Genomic DNA, 18,129 nt, shown 5'->3' on the forward strand with positions numbered 1-18,129 from the left:
AATCATCAAAGAGGAAGATCCAAATGAGCCTGTGTCAAGAGTTTTTAAAGATGTCATGTCACTTCTCCCCGTGAATTATTAAATGAAAATATTTTTTCATAATGTAAATAGGTCTCTTTTGAATTTGAATATCTTAATCAAACTATTTTCAATTACTTTTCAAACCTTACTCATCAAACTGACATACGAGACAGTGTTTGTGGGAATATGAAGTAATTATTCAAAAATAATCAGCCTGAATATTCTTTATCACTAAAGTGTGGAAGCAATGACATGTTTAACAACATATAATTGTGAAATACAGAGGATATCTGTGGTTAATTGGGACACATCGGGACCTGTACATTTTGGCCAAATTAAACAGCTGCCCCAATTATAAAAGTGTCATAATAGTTGAAAAGATATGAAAAGACAAACTACAGTTTAACTGAGAAATAAATTATGTATTTAATGAAACAGAATAAATTAGAACACTACAAAACTAATACAGTACTATAAAACTGTATTAGTTCCTAATTGTTAACTTTCATGGAATTCATCCAGTGCATGCCGACAGCTTTTGATTGAAAGTAAATGAACAAAATTAGCACAGACATCTGGTGCAGATGGTGAACTGCCGTCAAACAGTGCTTTTGATGAGTGCATCCTCCAAATCTTCCTTTTAATTGTAACATTCACGATGACTGTTGATACCTTGCAGCTCCTAACTTGTTGAAGCAGTGAAATTGTTTCATTTTCACTCCCAGCTGTTTCTGGCATCTCTAGTTCTGAATGCTTGAAACCACAGTGAGCATTACAGTTCTGAATTGTCTTACTGATACTACCTGCCAACTATCAGCAAAAAAAACATTGCTTTTTGAACACAAACACGCAAGAGACACTATTTAAAAACTGTTCACTTTAAGCACAGTGTAACGTCCAACAGTCACACGACATGCATGAAACTAACACTAGTTCGAAAATGTTTGCAACAGTTTCCTGCCCCAATTAAGAGGCATAGTGCCCAAATAAATGAAGGGAATCCCAGCTAGTTTCTTGATTTGTTTTTGTTCTTTAAGAGTTGTCCCAAATATTTTAACTGGAATCCACTGTACTGCATTTACTAGCTTAAGTAAAGATGCTATTCCAGTCAACAGAATGAGAATCAGGTTCTTTATTACTGACATACCTGTATGCTGTGAAATTTGTTGTGTTGTGGCAGCAGCACACAGCAAGGCATTAAAAATTACTATAAAATATAATAATAAATAAATAGTACAATAAAGGATTAGGGTGGTGTTCATGGACCATTCAGAAATCCATTTGCATAGGAGAAAAAGCAGTTCCTAAAATGTTAAGTCTCAGTCTTCAGGTCTTCAGGCCCCTGTACCTCCTTCTTAATGCTGGTAACAGGAAGAGGGTATGTCCCAGCTGATGAGGGGCCTTCATGATGAATGTCACATTCTTCAGCCACCATCCTTTGAAAGTGTCCTCGATGGTAGGGAGAGTTATTCCCGTGATCAAACTGGCTAAATCTACAACCCTCTGCCGCCTCTTTTGATCGTGTGCATTGGAGTCTCCATACCAGAATACTCTCTATGGTACATCCATAGAAAATTGAGAGTCTTTGGTGATGTACCAAAGCTTCTCAAATTCCGAATGAAGCTTAGTCACTGGTGTGTATTCTTCATGACTGCATTAAAATGTTAAACCGAGGATAGATATTTAGAGATGTTGATGCCCAAGAACCTGAAGCTACTTGCCTCACTGCTGATCCCTCAATGAGGATTGGTATATATTCTCTCAACTTCCTCTTCCTTAAGTCCACTATCAATTCTTCGGATTTACTAAGGTTGAGTGCAATGCTCTTGTTGCAAAACCACTAAATTAGCTGATCTATCTCAATCCTGTACACCTCTTCGTTACCATCTGAGATTCTGACAACAACAATGGTGTCATCAGCAAATTTACAGATGGCATTTGAGCTCTACCCTGCCAACAGAGATGAGTGTAGGCAGAGTAAAGCAGTGGGATAAGCACACATCCTAATTTCTTTTTTGAAGATTGGCTTTATTTGTCACATGTACATCAAAATGGACAAGTATCGTTCCCAGCAAATCAAACCAGTGAGGTTTATACTGAGCAGCCCACAAGTGTGGCCATGTTTCTGATGCCAACACAGCATGGCCACTACTCTCTAACCCTAACTGTACGTCCTTAGAATATGGGAGAAAACCTAGAGGAAACCCAAGCAGTCACGAGAAGAACAAACAACTCCTTATAGACAGCAGCAGGAATCGAACCCCAGTCTTACAGCTAGCACTGTAAAGTGTTGCTCTAACCGCTACACTACCGTGCCATCCTGAAGGTGGGCCTGTGTTAATTGTCTGTGAAGAGGAGATGTACTGACTGTGGTCTCACAATGAAGTAGTCAAGAATCCATTTGCCAAGGGAGGTACAGAGGCCCAGGTTTTGAAGCTTGTTCATTAGTAATGATAGCATGAAGCATACCTACATCAGGTTGTGGTTTATCAATTACAAACTGAAATTGATAAACAGCGGTCTGACATAGTTATTGCTATTGTCCATGTGATCACAGGCTGAATGAAGAGCCAGTGAGACTGCATCCGCTGTAGACATGTTGTCACAACCACTGCCACCCTCACTGTGTGTATCTACACAGGTACGCAGTGAGTTAAGCAACTTCTCAAAAACCATCCAAGATGGAAGATTTCTTCAGGGTTTTTAAATGAGTTTTCTTACTTGTGAGAAGATACTGCTGTTTCAAGGGCAAATAAAGAATGGATGGAGACAGGTGTCTTTCCACCATGGGCTTCAAATCAAATCAAAACTGACCTGCACAGCAAGTGGTATAAAGAACAGCTTACGGATCGGAAGTGAAGTTCATAGAAAAATGACTGTTCTAGAGGCCAGGACACTCCCCACCTAACATCCACAGGATGTCAAACTTAACTATTGAAGCTAAAAGTCAAGTGATCACTTCACGAAGTCTTTGGAAAGAGAAGGACAGCCTCAGAGATTCATCCTGAAAACAGTCTTACTACACAGTCTCTAACCGCAGTCACTTTGAAAATGCTGGACTTAAAGACATACTTACTCATGGTAATGTCTAATGTGCAAAAAGGTAACATGTGCATACCCAAATGGCAAATGGGTGAGTCTTCATTGAAGCGAGTTGTGCCTCCTTAATACGTCCTCCAACTTGCAGTAGTCCCTCAGAGTCAAGAAAGGGACAGAGTTTACAAGGGGACTAAGTTTTGGGAGAGTTTTCTGCTTTGCAATGCACTACATTTCTTCTGAATAAACCTGTCTTTGAAGAAGGATTCTAATCCTAGCCTGATTCAGTTGCTCTGTGCTGAGAAGTTGCTTACAAATGTGGCAACCACCACAAAGGCTGCCTTTGGCTACTCCTGTAGGGGAATGAGCGATATGTGAGACCTGGGCAATTGCTGCCTTTGGCTTCTCCTGTAGGGGAATGAGTGACATGTGAGAGCTGGGCAATTGCTTTGGTAAGTGACTTACAGCTTGAAAAGCACTCAAAGCATGCACTGCCAAGTTGGAGCAGTGATAAATGAGTGATGTTGGTTAACAATTGAGGATGTATTTCTACATCTACCTCAGGATCAGCTAAGTCGAAAGTTTCCTGCTTACTATATTCCTGTTGGGAATCAGCAAGAAATCCTGGGCCAGTTAATCATGAGGAGAGAGAAAGCTGATTAGCTTAGAGCCCTCTTGGGGCGTGATCAATGTGTGTTGAGATCAGTAAGAACATAGTTACATTGGCTCTTCTGAGTTGATCGCTTAATACATTGGATCCTATCACTCACATAAACACAGAATCTCTGTTTCATTAAAGATATAACCAAGCACAACTTTGCTGTTGGCAAAGAATGATATCATTGAATTCTGTGTCCAGCTCTTCGGTTATCATCTCTACCATCTCAATTGCTAGAACAGTAGCACCAAGTCAAGCCTTGGTATGGCGAGATCTGGTTTGGGAGCAAACCCTTGTCTTGCCCAGGATCAATCCAACTTCACTATATCCATCAGTGTCTGTGACCTTCAAGTACTTAACAACAGCAATAGCGTTAGTTACATATCACCCAAGTTGAAGACCTCTTTTGTTTGGGCAGCAGGTTGTGGAACTGTTGTGTAGGTTCTTGGAAGTTTCAAGCCTTTAAGATCCTGAAGGGAAGAACATCACTGCTGTCACTGCTCATGTCTTTCTTTAGGGAGTGGGATATCCCATCCACAAGATTCTCAACATGAAGAGTCCCTGGATACTTACTGGAGCTGAACTGATAATCAACAATGAGCTGAACAGAAACATGCCTTTTGTTTTTGTGTTTTACATTCTGTGTTATCACTCTTTTTTTGTTACAGTTTGCACAATTTTATTGCAAGTGGGGGGAGGGAAGATTTGATGTTTTTCTTTAAATGGTTTGGTTTCATGGTTCTTCGTTTCGTGGCTGTCTGTGAGGAAGACGAATTTCAGGGTTGTATGCTGCACATAGACTTTGATAATAGATGTACTTTGAATCTTTGAATTAAGTCCATGTATTGAAATTCAAAATTGCCCACAGTGCCTATGAACTATGGGTTGGGGGAGAGGGGGCATTGTTTAGTTGCATGACAGCCCTGGGGAATAAGCTGCTTTTCAGTCTGGATCTCCATGCAGATATGCTTCTGTATCTCCTGCCAGATGGTAGTGAGCTCATGCTGCAACTATGCTAACTGTGGTTTGTTTCGAGTATTGCAAAGATGCGACTGATGAGCCACATTCTGCAAGTCTTGGAATCAACGCTGTTTGTGTCAGAAGCTGGCATTATCATTTACAACGTTCAGATGCATCTCCAGTCTGCTGGTGATGCCTTTGAAGATGAGCTACCTTTTTACTCTACTGCCTTTGCTGTGTGCATCTACAAAGCTCTGCAGCGAGTTAAACAACTTCTCAAGAATCACCCAATAGAAGCTTTCTTCAGGGTTTTTAAGTAAGATTTTGTACTTGTGAAAAGATATTGCTGTTTTAAGGGCAAATAAAGAATGGATAGAGATGTGTGTTTTTCCACCATGTGCTTCAAATCGAATCAAAACTGACCTACACAGGAAATGGTATAATAAACAGCTTATGTATAAGAAAATGATGTTCATACATCTCGAGACACCAGAACACAACTACTTTCTTTTGCAGCTTATACAATAAAGCTTTATATATAATAGATTGCTTTACAAGTACACAGGCATCCTACATAAGTTCTGCAAAGTTAATGTAAAATCTTTCAACTTGTGTAATTACAGATTTCCCCCGCCATCCGCAGGTACAGCGTTCCTATAAAACGGTTCATAAGCCGAAATGTCGTAAAGCGAAGAAGCAATTACAATTTATTTATATGGGAAAACTTTGTGAGTGGTTCGCAGACCCAAAAATAACCTATCAAATCATGCCAAATAACATAAAACCTAAAATAACAGTAACATATAGTAAAAGCAGGAATGCTATGATAAATACACAGCCTATATAAAGTAGAAATACTTCTCTACGATGATTGCCTGCACAGATCTCCGTAGCGAAAATCACATACAAGCGCTCTCGGCAGAAAATCTCACGTAAGTGCTGTTGGCATAAACACGCTCTCCAGTAACCTTTAAACTATGAAGCTGCCAAATCTACCAAATAACACATAAAAGTACACAGCCTATATAAAGTAGAAATATTGTATGTACAATGTAGTATCACTTACTGGAATTGGGAAAACAGCGCCGAGCATACTGATGATGGTGTGTTACACTGAGTCGTCGCAGTGCAGTGGCCCCTACCCTCCAGGCCGCCGACCCGATACATTGCCGCGAAGAATGCAGCAGTAGCCAGGAGGCACATAGCACATCGTTAATAAAAAAGCCGAAATAAACATGCTAATTAATTAGGTGCCGCCAACACGTAATTGTCGGCCCAGATCAGAGGCAATGCAATTGGAAATTGGCACTGATCTGGGCCGACAATTACGTGTCGGCAGCACCTAATTAATTAGCATGTTTATTTCGGCTTTTTTCTTAAAGATGTGCTGTGTGCCTCCTGGCTACCACTGTGTTCTTCGCAAATCGGTACAGTATCTGTCCGGGGCCCGGGTGTTGGGGTGGTGGGACACGGGGGTGTCATCTCATCGTCGATCAGGGCATGCAGCTCATCTTCTCCTATGACTGCCCGCCTTGATGTCGAAGGTCGAAGTTCGTTGTCTGCTGTGGTTGATGTGGAAGGCTTGCTCGACTGCTGAGCCTCATGCATTTTTCTATCACACAGTTGTTTGTAAGCACTCAGACCATCCCTACGTACCCTTTCAAGATTAAAGTCGTACTTTATTATTGCAGCGAAAATCTCACGCAGTTGCTTCACTTTCTGCATTCGGTTTCGATTGTTACCCTTTCCTCTTCCAATTGCATCAGCTCTTCATTTATCAGTTCTTGGTCATGGGATGCCAAAACCTCTTCAACATCATCTTCGTCAACTTCCACAAGCCAAACTCACTCTGTCCTTGCTTCGTTCACCACGATCGAAACGCTTAATTATGTCTAGTTTTACGCTAAGTGTAACACCCTTACTCTTTCAGGCTTTTCCGACACCTTAGCACTCACCTTGCTAACGGCTGCTCAATGCAACGTGTTTCAGCAATGCCGCTCCAAATCTGGAGCAGAGTGGCTGTTCGGGGCGCACGCTGCCTTTTATCGCGCGCTGATCTTTTCGCGCGTTGATTTTTTATTGTGCACTGCCTTTCTTCGTAACAGTGAAAACACCTTCTGAAAGTGAAAACAGGGTACTAATGTAGGTCTTCCGTAACAGTGAGGTTTCGTAAAGCGAACATTCGAAAAGCGGGAGACACCTGTCTAGGAGCTAATACTTCAAGTGGTGGAAAATGGCTATTGTCATTCAAGAATTACTCATGTCTGTCCTTCACAGTGGAAACTAAGGTCATTTTCATGTTTGTCAGGCACTCTTGGCAAACAAGAATGTGGAAAGTCAAAGCACTGTGTTGCAGGATGTTGGCTACCAATAAAATGCTGATCTTACCTTTGGCACCAAAAATGGGAACTTGGAGGAATAATGTCAAGCAGAACCAAAAAATACACTAAATAAAATTTCTGGCCTCAAGAGGAAGCGGTTTTGCTGTTCTATATCAACAGGACTATGAATAATACTGATGCGAAAAATACTTCTAGTTTGCATTATAAGCACCAATGAAAGCAATACACTGATTGTCAATCATCCATCTTCACAATACCAGCACACCATTTACTTATAAAATAAATCCATACTCACCTCAACAGCGGCACAGGATTTGATTGGATACAAGTAGATGTTTGTAAGAGTCACTAGTGCACTGCCAATAGAAGTTTCTGGGTTTTTATTCCACTCTGATGGATTGGGTGAACAGTGCTGATAAAGAGGAACTTCAGCTCCATGGGAATGTGTTCCAGCAATTTCTGAAGTGACTTCCCTTACTGAATTGATTTTCTCGTCTGTGAAGTTCTCTGTCCATGATTCATTTTTGTCTTTAATTGTCCAACACTGGTTTAATTTAGACAGGGTGTCTTTGTCAAAGCAAACTGGCTGCTTAACAAAACAATCTAAAACAAACTTTAAAAATGTCTGTGCATCATCAAATGTTGACATGTAGCCATAGGATATTCGGACTGAACCAGTTGGGCGGCCATCAATCATATCCAAGGTATCTCCACAGACGTGGCCTGCCTGTTGGAAATAATTTTAAGCAATTAGTAATCTGAAAAACAATTTTTCCTGCTTCTGATAATGAATTAATTTAACTCAACTCAGGATACTATATTAATTCCATAGCTAATACTCAGTAGTGGAAACTTTGTCTTTGATAATGGGCTCAAATCTGATTCCAAAGCGATGAGCACATCACACATCTCTGCAGTTTGAAGAAGTGTTTGCAAATGGACAACACAATTCAATTTCCTTTAAGTACCATACACTGTCTGTTTTTTCTTTAAACACATACTTCCTGTGCTGTTACATTGGGGGAAATTTTCACATGATCAGACAAAGTAAAAGATGTAATTCTGCTTCCATTTTAACAACATACATTCTTACTGTTTATACGATGTTTTGAAGTTATTAAGTGAAGTTGCAGAATTTATGGCAATTTTCAAAACAAGTAGTCTTAACTAGGTACAGGTTTTCCCCACCATCTGAAGGTAGAGCGTTCCTATGAAATGGCTTGTAAGCCGAAATGTCGTAAAGCGAAGCAGCAAATACCATTTATTTATATAGGAAAATTCTGTGAGCGTTCGCAGACCCGAAAATAACCTACCAAATCATGCCAAATAACACATAAAACCTAAAATAACAGTAACATATAGTAAAAGCAGGGATAATATGATAAATACACAGCCTATATAAAGTAGAAATACTTTTCTACAACGAGTGCCTGCACAGATCTCCGTAGCGAAAATCTCACACAAGCGCTCTCGGCAGAAAATCTCATGCAAGCGCTGTTGGCAAAAACACTCTCTCCAGTAACTTTTAAGCTATGAAGCTGCCAAATCATACCAAATAACACGTAGAAATACACAGCCTATATAAAGTAGAAATAATGTATGTACAGTGTAGTATCACTTACTGGAATTGGGAAGACAGCGCAGAGCACACTGGTGATGGTGTGTTAGAGTGAGTCGTCGCAGGTTGGGGTGGTACAGTGGCCCCCACCCTCCAGGCCGCCGACTGATACATTGCCGCGAAGCATGCAGGGGTCCAGCAGTAGCCGGAAGGCACACAGCACATCTTTAAGAAAAAAGCCGAAATAAACATGCTAATTAATTAGGTGCCGCCGACATGTAATTGTCAGCCCAGATCACTGCCGATTGCATCACCTTTGATCTTGGTCGACAATTACATGTGGGGCGGCATCAAATTAATTAGCATGTTTATTTCGGCTCTTTTTCTTAAAGATGTGCTGTGTGCCTCCCGGCTACCGCTGCATTTTCTGTGAATCGGTATCTGTCTGTGGCTTGGGTGTTGGGGTGGTGGGACACTGGGGTGTCATCTCATCGTCTGTTTCCATTAGAGCAGGCGGCTCATCTTTTCCTATGACTGCCTGCCTCGATGTCGAAGGTCGAGGTTCGTCGTCTGCTGTGGCTGATGTGGAAGGCTTGCTTGACTGCTGAGCCTCGTGCATTTTTCTATCATACAGTTCTTTGTAAGGACTCAAACCATCTTGCAAATATCCCCTAAATCTACGTACCCTTTCAAAATTAAAGTTGTACTTTATCATTGCAGTGAAAATCTCATGCAGTTGCTTCACGTTCATTTCACTACTGCATTCGGTTTCGATCGTTATCCTTTCCTCTTCCAATTGCATCAGCTCTTCATCTATCAGTTCTTGGTCATGGGATGCCAAAACCTCTTCAACATCATCTTCGTCAACTTCCACAAGCCAAACTCACGTTGTCCTTACTTCGTTCACCATGATCAAAACGCTTAATTATTTCTAGTTTTATGCTAAGTGTAACACCCTTACGAGCTCTTTCAGGTTTTTCCAATACCTCAGAACTCATCTTGCAAACGGCTGCTCACAGGCACGTATTTAAACAATGCCAGCTAGAATGCCGTTCCGAATCCGGGGCAGAGCAGCTGCTCGGGGTGCGCGCTGCCTTTTATCACGCGCTGATATTTTTCGAAACAGTGAAAACACCTTCTGTTAGCGAAAACAGGGTATTAATGTAGGTCTTTCGTAACAGCGAGGTTTCGTAAAGCAAACATTCGAAAAGCGGGGAACACCTGTATAGACTCTCCACTATTGGAAGGTGATTTCTCGTGCACAAAACTACTCCAATAGCGTTTCCCAAATCTGCAACCTCTACCACCAAGAAAAACGAGCAGCAGGTACAAGACTGCCTACAGCTACCTTCTAAAGGTCTCATGCTACTCAAACTTGAAAAAGCAACATCACTTGGTTCAGATCTTTGAATTCCTTCAGCATTTTGGGATACCTTCTCCCAGAAGGCCCTCAATAGCTTAAGGTAGTAGCTGACAATCTTCTTTGAGGTCAGCTAGGGGATGGAACATATGCTGACCCTGCCAGTAATAGCCAAATCATAGAAAAATAAAGTTACCACACATAAACAATAGCTGGAAAATATCATAAAATGCAGACAATTGAATGATAGGAACTGAAATTATTTTATACTTCACTATTTCTAGCCAAGATCATAGCATTTCTGTTAAGTTTCCTTTGAAGGATTTTCTGAAAGCAAAATCAATCAAACATGTGGTATTAAAGATTAATGTTGTGCTGCCTGAAGATCAAGCAAACTGTTTTGGCAGCATAGCAGAGCTCCTGCTGGAGGATTAATTACGAACACCTTCTGCTGTGATGATATATAAGGAAATAAATGTTTCCATCCAGTTTTCATAATTACAAATCCTTGCTAATGAATGCTGATTCTAAGGCTATAAAGTGTTGTGATCTGAAATATGCAGTCCATACTAACCTTCAGATTCTTTTTGACATCTTCATTACTGATTCCTATGTGCCGCTGACAGCTTCCAGTATTACAAAAGCAGCCAGTGCGAAGATGAATGTTGTATAAATCTGCCAGCTTATCCACCTGTAACAGTAAATAATAACGATATTTTCAGAAGAAAAATAAGTCACATTATCAACCAGGTTGCAAGAGATTAGTGTATAATAGTTACAACTCTGCCAAGGATGGTCCCAAGCCTGCCTGCAAAAGTAGCATTGGGCATGGGACTAGCAACCCCATTCCATAAAACCACCCAGAGCTACCAGTAGTTCCAAAAGACCTCATCCCTGGGAGAGAAAGGACCTTTGCCTACAGGGATTTTGAAGTCATGTGATGAAAGCTGGAAGTCTGTAGAAGTCAAAGGGCCAATCAATGTCCTACAAGGAAAAGAAGATGGGGATGGATAGGGCATGAAGTACCAAGCACTAACACAGAACATCCAGGGAAAGCATAACAGAGGTCGGCCGAAGAACAACAACTGGTGATGCAAACTTGAAGCTGACACTAAGAAGATGGGCTGTGGCCGGCTGGTGGCGCAACGACATCAGCGCTGGACCCAGGGGCGGAGGTTCCCGGGTTCAAAACTAGTCAGGTCCGCCCCCGAGCACACTTTCCATCCATGCCGGGTTGAGTGTTGAGACTGCAACTCAACCTCGTAAAACAAAGGGAAAATGCTGCAAAAATGTCTGTGTGGGGAGTGGCGCGCCACACAGTCTCTCTCTCTTGCTCTGTGCCTTGGAAACAGCCATGAAAAATCCATCATCACAGACACACAGACGCGTACGCACATGCAGATGCACAGAATCACACACGCCAAAAAAAGAAAAATGGGCTGTATCCAGGGGCAATTTGAAAGACCAACCCAGGGCAGAGGACCTGGTGAGCTGCTGTCATTGTCCCCAGCAGGGGTACTGGGCTTTAGTAGTAGTATAATAGCTGCATTTTTTTACTCGTAACATAGCGTTTCAAAAGTCAGCGTATAAATTAAAGAGTGGAATTTCAATATTTTTTGTATGTCAGTTCATCAACAGGATTCAGGTACAAACTGTTCATTGCATTAAAGGAAAATTACTTGTAAGATCATTTGAGAACAGTAAGAGTGGGGATGGTGGAAATTAAAGGATGGAAGGGAATGTCCCAAAAGGAACAGCAAATGTTTTGAAGATCTGAATGGATTCAAACAGTTCTTGTTGATGCGACAGAGCAGTGTCAGGAAGGGGAAAAAGGGAAAAATACACAGAACATATAGAATAGTACAGCACATTACAGGCCCTTTGGCCCACAATGTTGTGCCGACGCTCAAACCCTGCCTCCCATATAACCTCCCACCTTAAATTCCTCCACATACCTGTCTAGTAGTCTCTTAAACTTCAAGAGTATATCTGCCTCCACCACTGACTCAGACAGTGCATTCCACGCACCAACCACTCTCTGAGTAAAAAACCTTCCTCTAATATCCCCCTTGAACTTCCCACCCCTTACCTTAAAGCCATGTCCCCTTGTATTGAGCAGTGGTGCACTGGGGAAGAGGCGCTGGCTATCCACTCTATCTATTCCTCTTATTATCTTGTACACCTCTATCATGTCTCCTCTCATCCTCCTTCTCTCCAAAGAGTAAAGCCCTAGCTCCCTTAATCTCTGATCATAATGCATACTTTCTGAACCAGGCAGCATCCTGGTAAATCTCCTCTGTACCCTTTCCAATGCTTCCGCATCCTTCCAATAGTGAGGCGACCAGAACTGGACACAGTACTCCAAGTGTGGCCTAACCAGAGTTTTATAGAGCTGCATCATTACATTGCGACTCTTAAACTCTGTCCCTCAACTTATGAAAGCTAACACCCCATAAGCTTTAACTACCCTATCCATCTGTGAGACAACTTTCAGGGATCTGTGGACATGCACCCCCAGATCCCTCTGCTCCTCCATACTACCAAGTATCCTGCCATTTACTTTGTACTCTGCCTTGGAGTTTGTCCTTCCAAAGTGTACCACCTCACACTTCTCCGGGTTGAACTCCATCTGCCACTTCTCAGCCCACATCTGCATCCTATCAATGTCTCTCTGCAATCTTCAACAATCCTCTACACTGTCTACAACACCACCCTTTGTGTCGTCTACAAGCTTGCCAACCCACCCTTCTACCCCCACATCCAGGTCGTTAATAAAAATCACGAAAAGTAGAGGTCCCAGAACAGATCCTTGTGGGACACAACTAGCCACAACCCTCCAATCTGAATGTACTCCCTCCACCACGACCCTCTGCCTTATGCAGGCAAGCCAATTCTGAATCCACCTGACCAAACTTCCCTGGATCCCATGCCTTCTAACTTTCTGAATAAGCCTACCATGTGGAACCTTGTCAAATGCCTTACTAAAATCCATATAAATCACATCCACTGCACTGCCCTCATCTATATGCCTGGTCACCTCCTCAAAGAACTCTATCAGGCTTGTTAGACATTATCTGCCCTTCACAAAGCCATGCTGACTGTCCCTGATCAGACCATGATTCTCTAAATGCCCAGAGATCCTATCTCTAAGAATCTTTTCCAACAGCTTTCCCACCACAGACGCAAGGCTCACTGGTCTATAATTACCCAGACTACCCCTACTACCTTTTTCGAACAAGGGGACAACATTCGCCTGCCTCCAATCCTCCGGTACCATTCTTGTGGACAACGACGACATAAAGATCCTAGCCAGAGGCTCAGCAATCTCTTCCCTCGCTTCGTGGAGCAGCCTGGGGAAGAGGACTGGGTCGAGACAACAGAGACTTATGGAGAAGAGAAGTTATAAGCCGTGCCTCCCCCTGACAGTGCCTGTCAGGAGTCAGAGGACATTCCGGGAGAGCAGTGTCATGTTTTACTGAAACGTGGCTGCACGAGGACATACCCGATCAAAGCGTTTCCACAAAGGGCTTCCAGACCGTTTGAGCTGACTGGAATTGCACTGAGAGCGGTAAGCGCAAAGGAAGGGGGCTGGCGGTTCTGGTAAACAACAGATGGTGCAATCCTGGGCATATTACGATCAAGGAACGTGTTTGTAGCCCAGATATTGAACTTTTTGCTGTTGGACTCCAGCCATATTATTTGCCAAGGGAAATCTCGCATGCAATTGTGGTTGTTGTGTACATCCCTCCCTCTGCCAACCCGACGTCGGCATGTAACATCATTTACATCGTCATAGCCAGATTACAAACCCGGCACCCGACTGCCCTCATTACCATCTCGGGTGACTTCAACCATGTTACCATGGTTTGAACACTGCCCAACTTCACGCAGTATGTGAGCTGTACAACCAGAGGGGAGGACTCTGGATTTGATGTACGCTAACGTTAAGGATGCATACCGCTCCTCTCCCCTCCCCCATTGGGAAGGTCAGATCACAAGGTGCATCTAAAACCCTGCTAAGTGCCTCTGGTGAAGAGTAAGCCTGCAACCTCAAGGACAGTGAGAAAATGGTCGCAGGAGGCTTATGAGGCGCTCCAGGGTTGTTTTGAGGTAACAGACTGGCAGGCACTCTGTGAGCCACATGGAGAGGATATTGATGGGCTCACAGAGTGCATCACTGATTACATCAACTTCTGTGTGGACTGCAATGTTCTGACAAGAACTGTCCTTTGTTATTCAAACAACAAGCAATGGGTAACAAAGGACATTAAGGACATCCTGAATGCTGAAAAGAGGGCGTTTAGAGATGGAAATAGGGAGGAGCAGAGGGCAATACAGAGGGACCTGAAAGCCAGGATCAGGGAGGCTAAAGACAGGTACAGGAGGAAGCTTGAGTGGAAACTCCAGCAGAACAACATGAGAGAGGTCTGGAGGGGGATGAGGACCATCACTGGGTTCCGGCAAACTAGCAACAGAGGAGCTGAAGGCAGTGTGGACAGGGCCAACAAACTTAACCTGTTCTTTAACAGATTTGACATTGTGGCCCCTGCCCATCCCCAACGAGTCATCTGTTGTCAGCCCCCAACCAACACATATTCCATTCTCCCCTCCTACCCCTCCTCACAGTCCCCGACCCTGCTCTCATGACTATACCCTTTCCCCACACGAAACCACCACGGTGGACTTCACAGCTGAACAGGTGAGAAGACAGCTGAAACGTCTCAAACCAAGCAAGGCTGCAGGACCAGATGGTGTCAGTACCAGGGTGCTCAAAGCCTGTGCCCCTCAGCTATGTGGAGTACTTCGCCATGTATTCAACCTGAGCCTGAGGCTCCGGAGGGTTCCTGTGCTGTGGAAGACGTCCTGCCTCGTTCCTGTGCCAAAGACGCCGCGCCCCAGCGGCCTCAATGACTACAGACCGGTGGCATTGACCTCCCACATCATGAAGACCCTGGAGAGACTTGTTCTGGAGCTGCTCCGGCCTATGGTCAGGCCACACTTAGATCCCCTCCAATTCGCTTACCAGCCCCGACTAGGAGTTGAGGATGCCATCGTCTACCTGCTGAACCGTGTCTACGCCCACCTGGACAAGCCAGTGAGCGCTGTGAGGGTCATGTTTTTTGAATTCTCCAGTGCGTTCAACACCATCTGCCCTGCTCTGCTGGGGGAGAAGCTGACAGCGATGCAGGTGGATGCTTTCCTGGTGTCATGGATTCTTGATTACCTGACTGGCAGACCACAGTACGTGTGCTTGCAACACTGTGTGTCCGACAGAATGATCAGCAGCACTGGGGCTCCACAGGGGACTGTCTTTTCTCCCTTTCTCTTCATTTACACCTCGGACTTCAACTACTGCACCAAGTCTCGTCATCTTCAGAAGTTTTCCGATGACTCTGCCATAGTTGGATGCATCAGCAAGGGAGATGAAGCTAAGTACAGGGCTACGGTAGGAAACTTTGTCACATGGTGTGAACAGAATTATCTGCAGCTTAATGTGGAAAAGACTAAGGAGCTGGTGGTAGACCTGAGGAGAACTAAGGTACCGGTGACCCCTGTTTCCATCTAGGGGGTCAGTGTGGACATGGTGGAGGATTACAAATACCTGGGGATACGAATTGACAATAAACTGGACTGGTCAAAGAACACTGAGGCGGTCTACAAGAAGGGTCAGAGCCGTCTCTATTTCCTGAGGAGACTGAGGTCCTTCAACATGTGCTGGACGACGCTGAGGATGTTCTACGAGTCTGTGGTGGCCAGTGTTATTATGTTTGCTGTTGTGTGCTGGGGCAGCAGACACCAACAGAATCAACAAACTCATTCGTAAGGCCAGTGATGTTGTGGGGATGGAACTGGACTCTCTCACGGTGGTGTCTGAAAAGAGGATGCTGTCCAAGTTGCATGCCATCTTGGACAATGTCTTCCATCCACTACATAATGTACTGGGTGGGCACAGAAGTACATTCAGCCAGAGACTCATTCCATCGAGATGCAACACAGAGTGTCATAGGAAGTCATTCCTGCCTGTGGCCATCAAGTTTTACAACTCCTCCCTTGGAGGGTCAGACACCCTGAGCCAATAGGCTGGTCCTGGACTTACTTCCTGGTATAATTTACATATTACTATTTAATTATTTATGGTTTTATTACTATTTATTATTTATGGTGCAACTGTAACAAAAACCAATTTCCCCCAGGATCAATAAAGTATGACTATGACTATTCCATCAGGCCCCGGGGACTTATCCTTCCTAATGTATTTTAACAACTCCAACACCTCCTCTCCCTTAATATCAACATGCTCCAGAACATCAACCTCACTCATATTATCCTCACCATCATCAAATTCCCTCTCACTGGTGAATACTGAAGAGAAGTATTCATTGAGGACCTCGCTCACTTCCACAGCCTCCAGGCACATCTTCCCACCTTTATCCCTAATCAGTCCTACCTTCACTCCTGTCATTTCCTTTACCCTACTCGCCAAGGCCTTCTCATGCCTCCTTCTTGCTCTTCTCAGCCCCTTCTTAAGCTCCTTTCTTGCTTCCCTATATTCCTCAATAGATGCATCTGATCCTTGCTTCCTAAACCTCATATATGCTGCCTTCTTCCACCTGACTAGATTTTCCACCTCACTTGTCACCCATGGTTCCTTCACCATACCATTCTTTATCTTCCTCACCGGGACAAATTTAAACCTAACATCCTGCAAGAGATCTCTAAACATCGACCACATGTCCACAGTACACTTCCCTGCAAAAACATCATCCCAATTCACACCCGCAAGTTCTAGCCTTATAGCCTCATAATTTGCCCTTCCCCAATTAAAAATTTTCCTGTCCTCTCTGATTCTATCCTTTTCCATGATAATGCTAAAGGCCAGGGAGCGGTGGTCACTGTCCCCAGATGCACACCCACTGAGAGATCTGTGACCTGACCCGGTTCATTACCAAGTACTAGATCTAGTATAGCATTCCCCCTTGTCGGCCTGTCCACATATTGTGACAGGAATCCGTCCTGGACACACTTAAACTCTGCCCCATCTAAACCTTTGGAACTAATCAGGTGCCAATCAATATTAGGGAAGTTAAAGTCACTCATGATAACAACCCTGTTATAAAAGGAAAAGATGAGTTTTGAGGAAACTCAGAGTATATTCAGCAAACGAATCCATTTCATCGGTACCAAAATAGGGTGAACTTCTTATGGAACTCCATGTCACTATCTACAACCAATCATCATCACTGCCTGTCCCAATTGTATGCTGTGTGCAAATAGACCTGCAGCAGATGGCACAACCATGATCTGACTGTGTCAAGCAAATTCTCATGGCTTTTTGAAAGCTGGTCTCTTTTCACCTCTCCCACTCTGGTGTGTCAGCCAGGGACAGCAGGACCTTGCCATGGCGCCACCTATACCGTCCTTATGTTAAAGCTGTTTTGCATCCTGACAGTATGTGTGCCAGTGAACCCTGCTGACCACAAAGCTTGCAGTTAGGGTCCTTTCTCAGCGCCATGTGTGCAACTGTGATGGTGTAGGGACAGTGTCATACACAGACTGCAGGAAGAAAAAATGTGGAAGAGCTTCAGTCCTGAAAGCTCTGCCTAGGTGATCTTGCGCTTGGGAAGATCCCATTTCTTCCAGGCCTCCTGTGACCCCCAACTCCACTGCCTTTGATAACCACCTTTCATCCTCGCAGTTCTGTACTTCTGAATGGACCATTTCACGCCTATCTCTTGCACTTGCACCCCTCCCTCCCACAGTAACCTTGCCTTTTTTGTTCACCATGCATCTGGATTTCCTTGAAGGTCATCCTAGCACAGGTAGCTACATTGTCCATGGTTTCCAATATCCATCTTGCTTGGACATGGGTTACAGTGGTTACTCTGATGTCATCCATGCACACCTATATTGCAGGATGTCAGATGCCGGGCTCCAACACTGGGCCTCAGGTTACGTCTGCTACTGCTGATATGAGGAGATTCATACCCATGACAAACAAGATGGGGGAGGTGGTACAATCAGTTGGAGTCCCCTTTTGGAGGTCTTGCCACCTGGTTGTAAAGTGGGCTGAAGTGAGGCGTAGCTTGAATCCTCCTAGGTATCTGGTGATAATGTCTCGCGTTACTGGTGGGATATTGTAGTGGTCCAAGCCAGCCTGGATGAGAACATATGGAATTGATCCGTAAGTGTTAGC

General features: G+C 43.8%; 1 protein-coding gene across 3 annotated transcripts in view; it reads right to left on the bottom strand.

The window, feature by feature from the left end:
* The window catches only part of mocos (molybdenum cofactor sulfurase), a 139,292-nt gene that overhangs the window by 64,836 nt on the left and 56,327 nt on the right, over positions 1–18,129 (bottom strand). For all 3 annotated transcript variants that reach the window (XM_063043925.1, XM_063043924.1, XM_063043926.1), the window contains exons 7-8: positions 10,510–10,626; positions 7,313–7,744 (exon numbers count right to left, since the gene is read on the bottom strand). In XM_063043925.1, coding sequence (XP_062899995.1) covers positions 7,313–7,744; positions 10,510–10,626 — 549 coding nt within the window. The remainder of the gene's footprint in view (positions 1–7,312; positions 7,745–10,509; positions 10,627–18,129) is intronic.

The sequence above is a fragment of the Mobula hypostoma genome, chromosome 3 (genome assembly GCF_963921235.1).
Source record: "Mobula hypostoma chromosome 3, sMobHyp1.1, whole genome shotgun sequence".
In the NCBI taxonomy this organism is placed as follows: Eukaryota; Metazoa; Chordata; class Chondrichthyes; order Myliobatiformes; family Myliobatidae; genus Mobula; species Mobula hypostoma.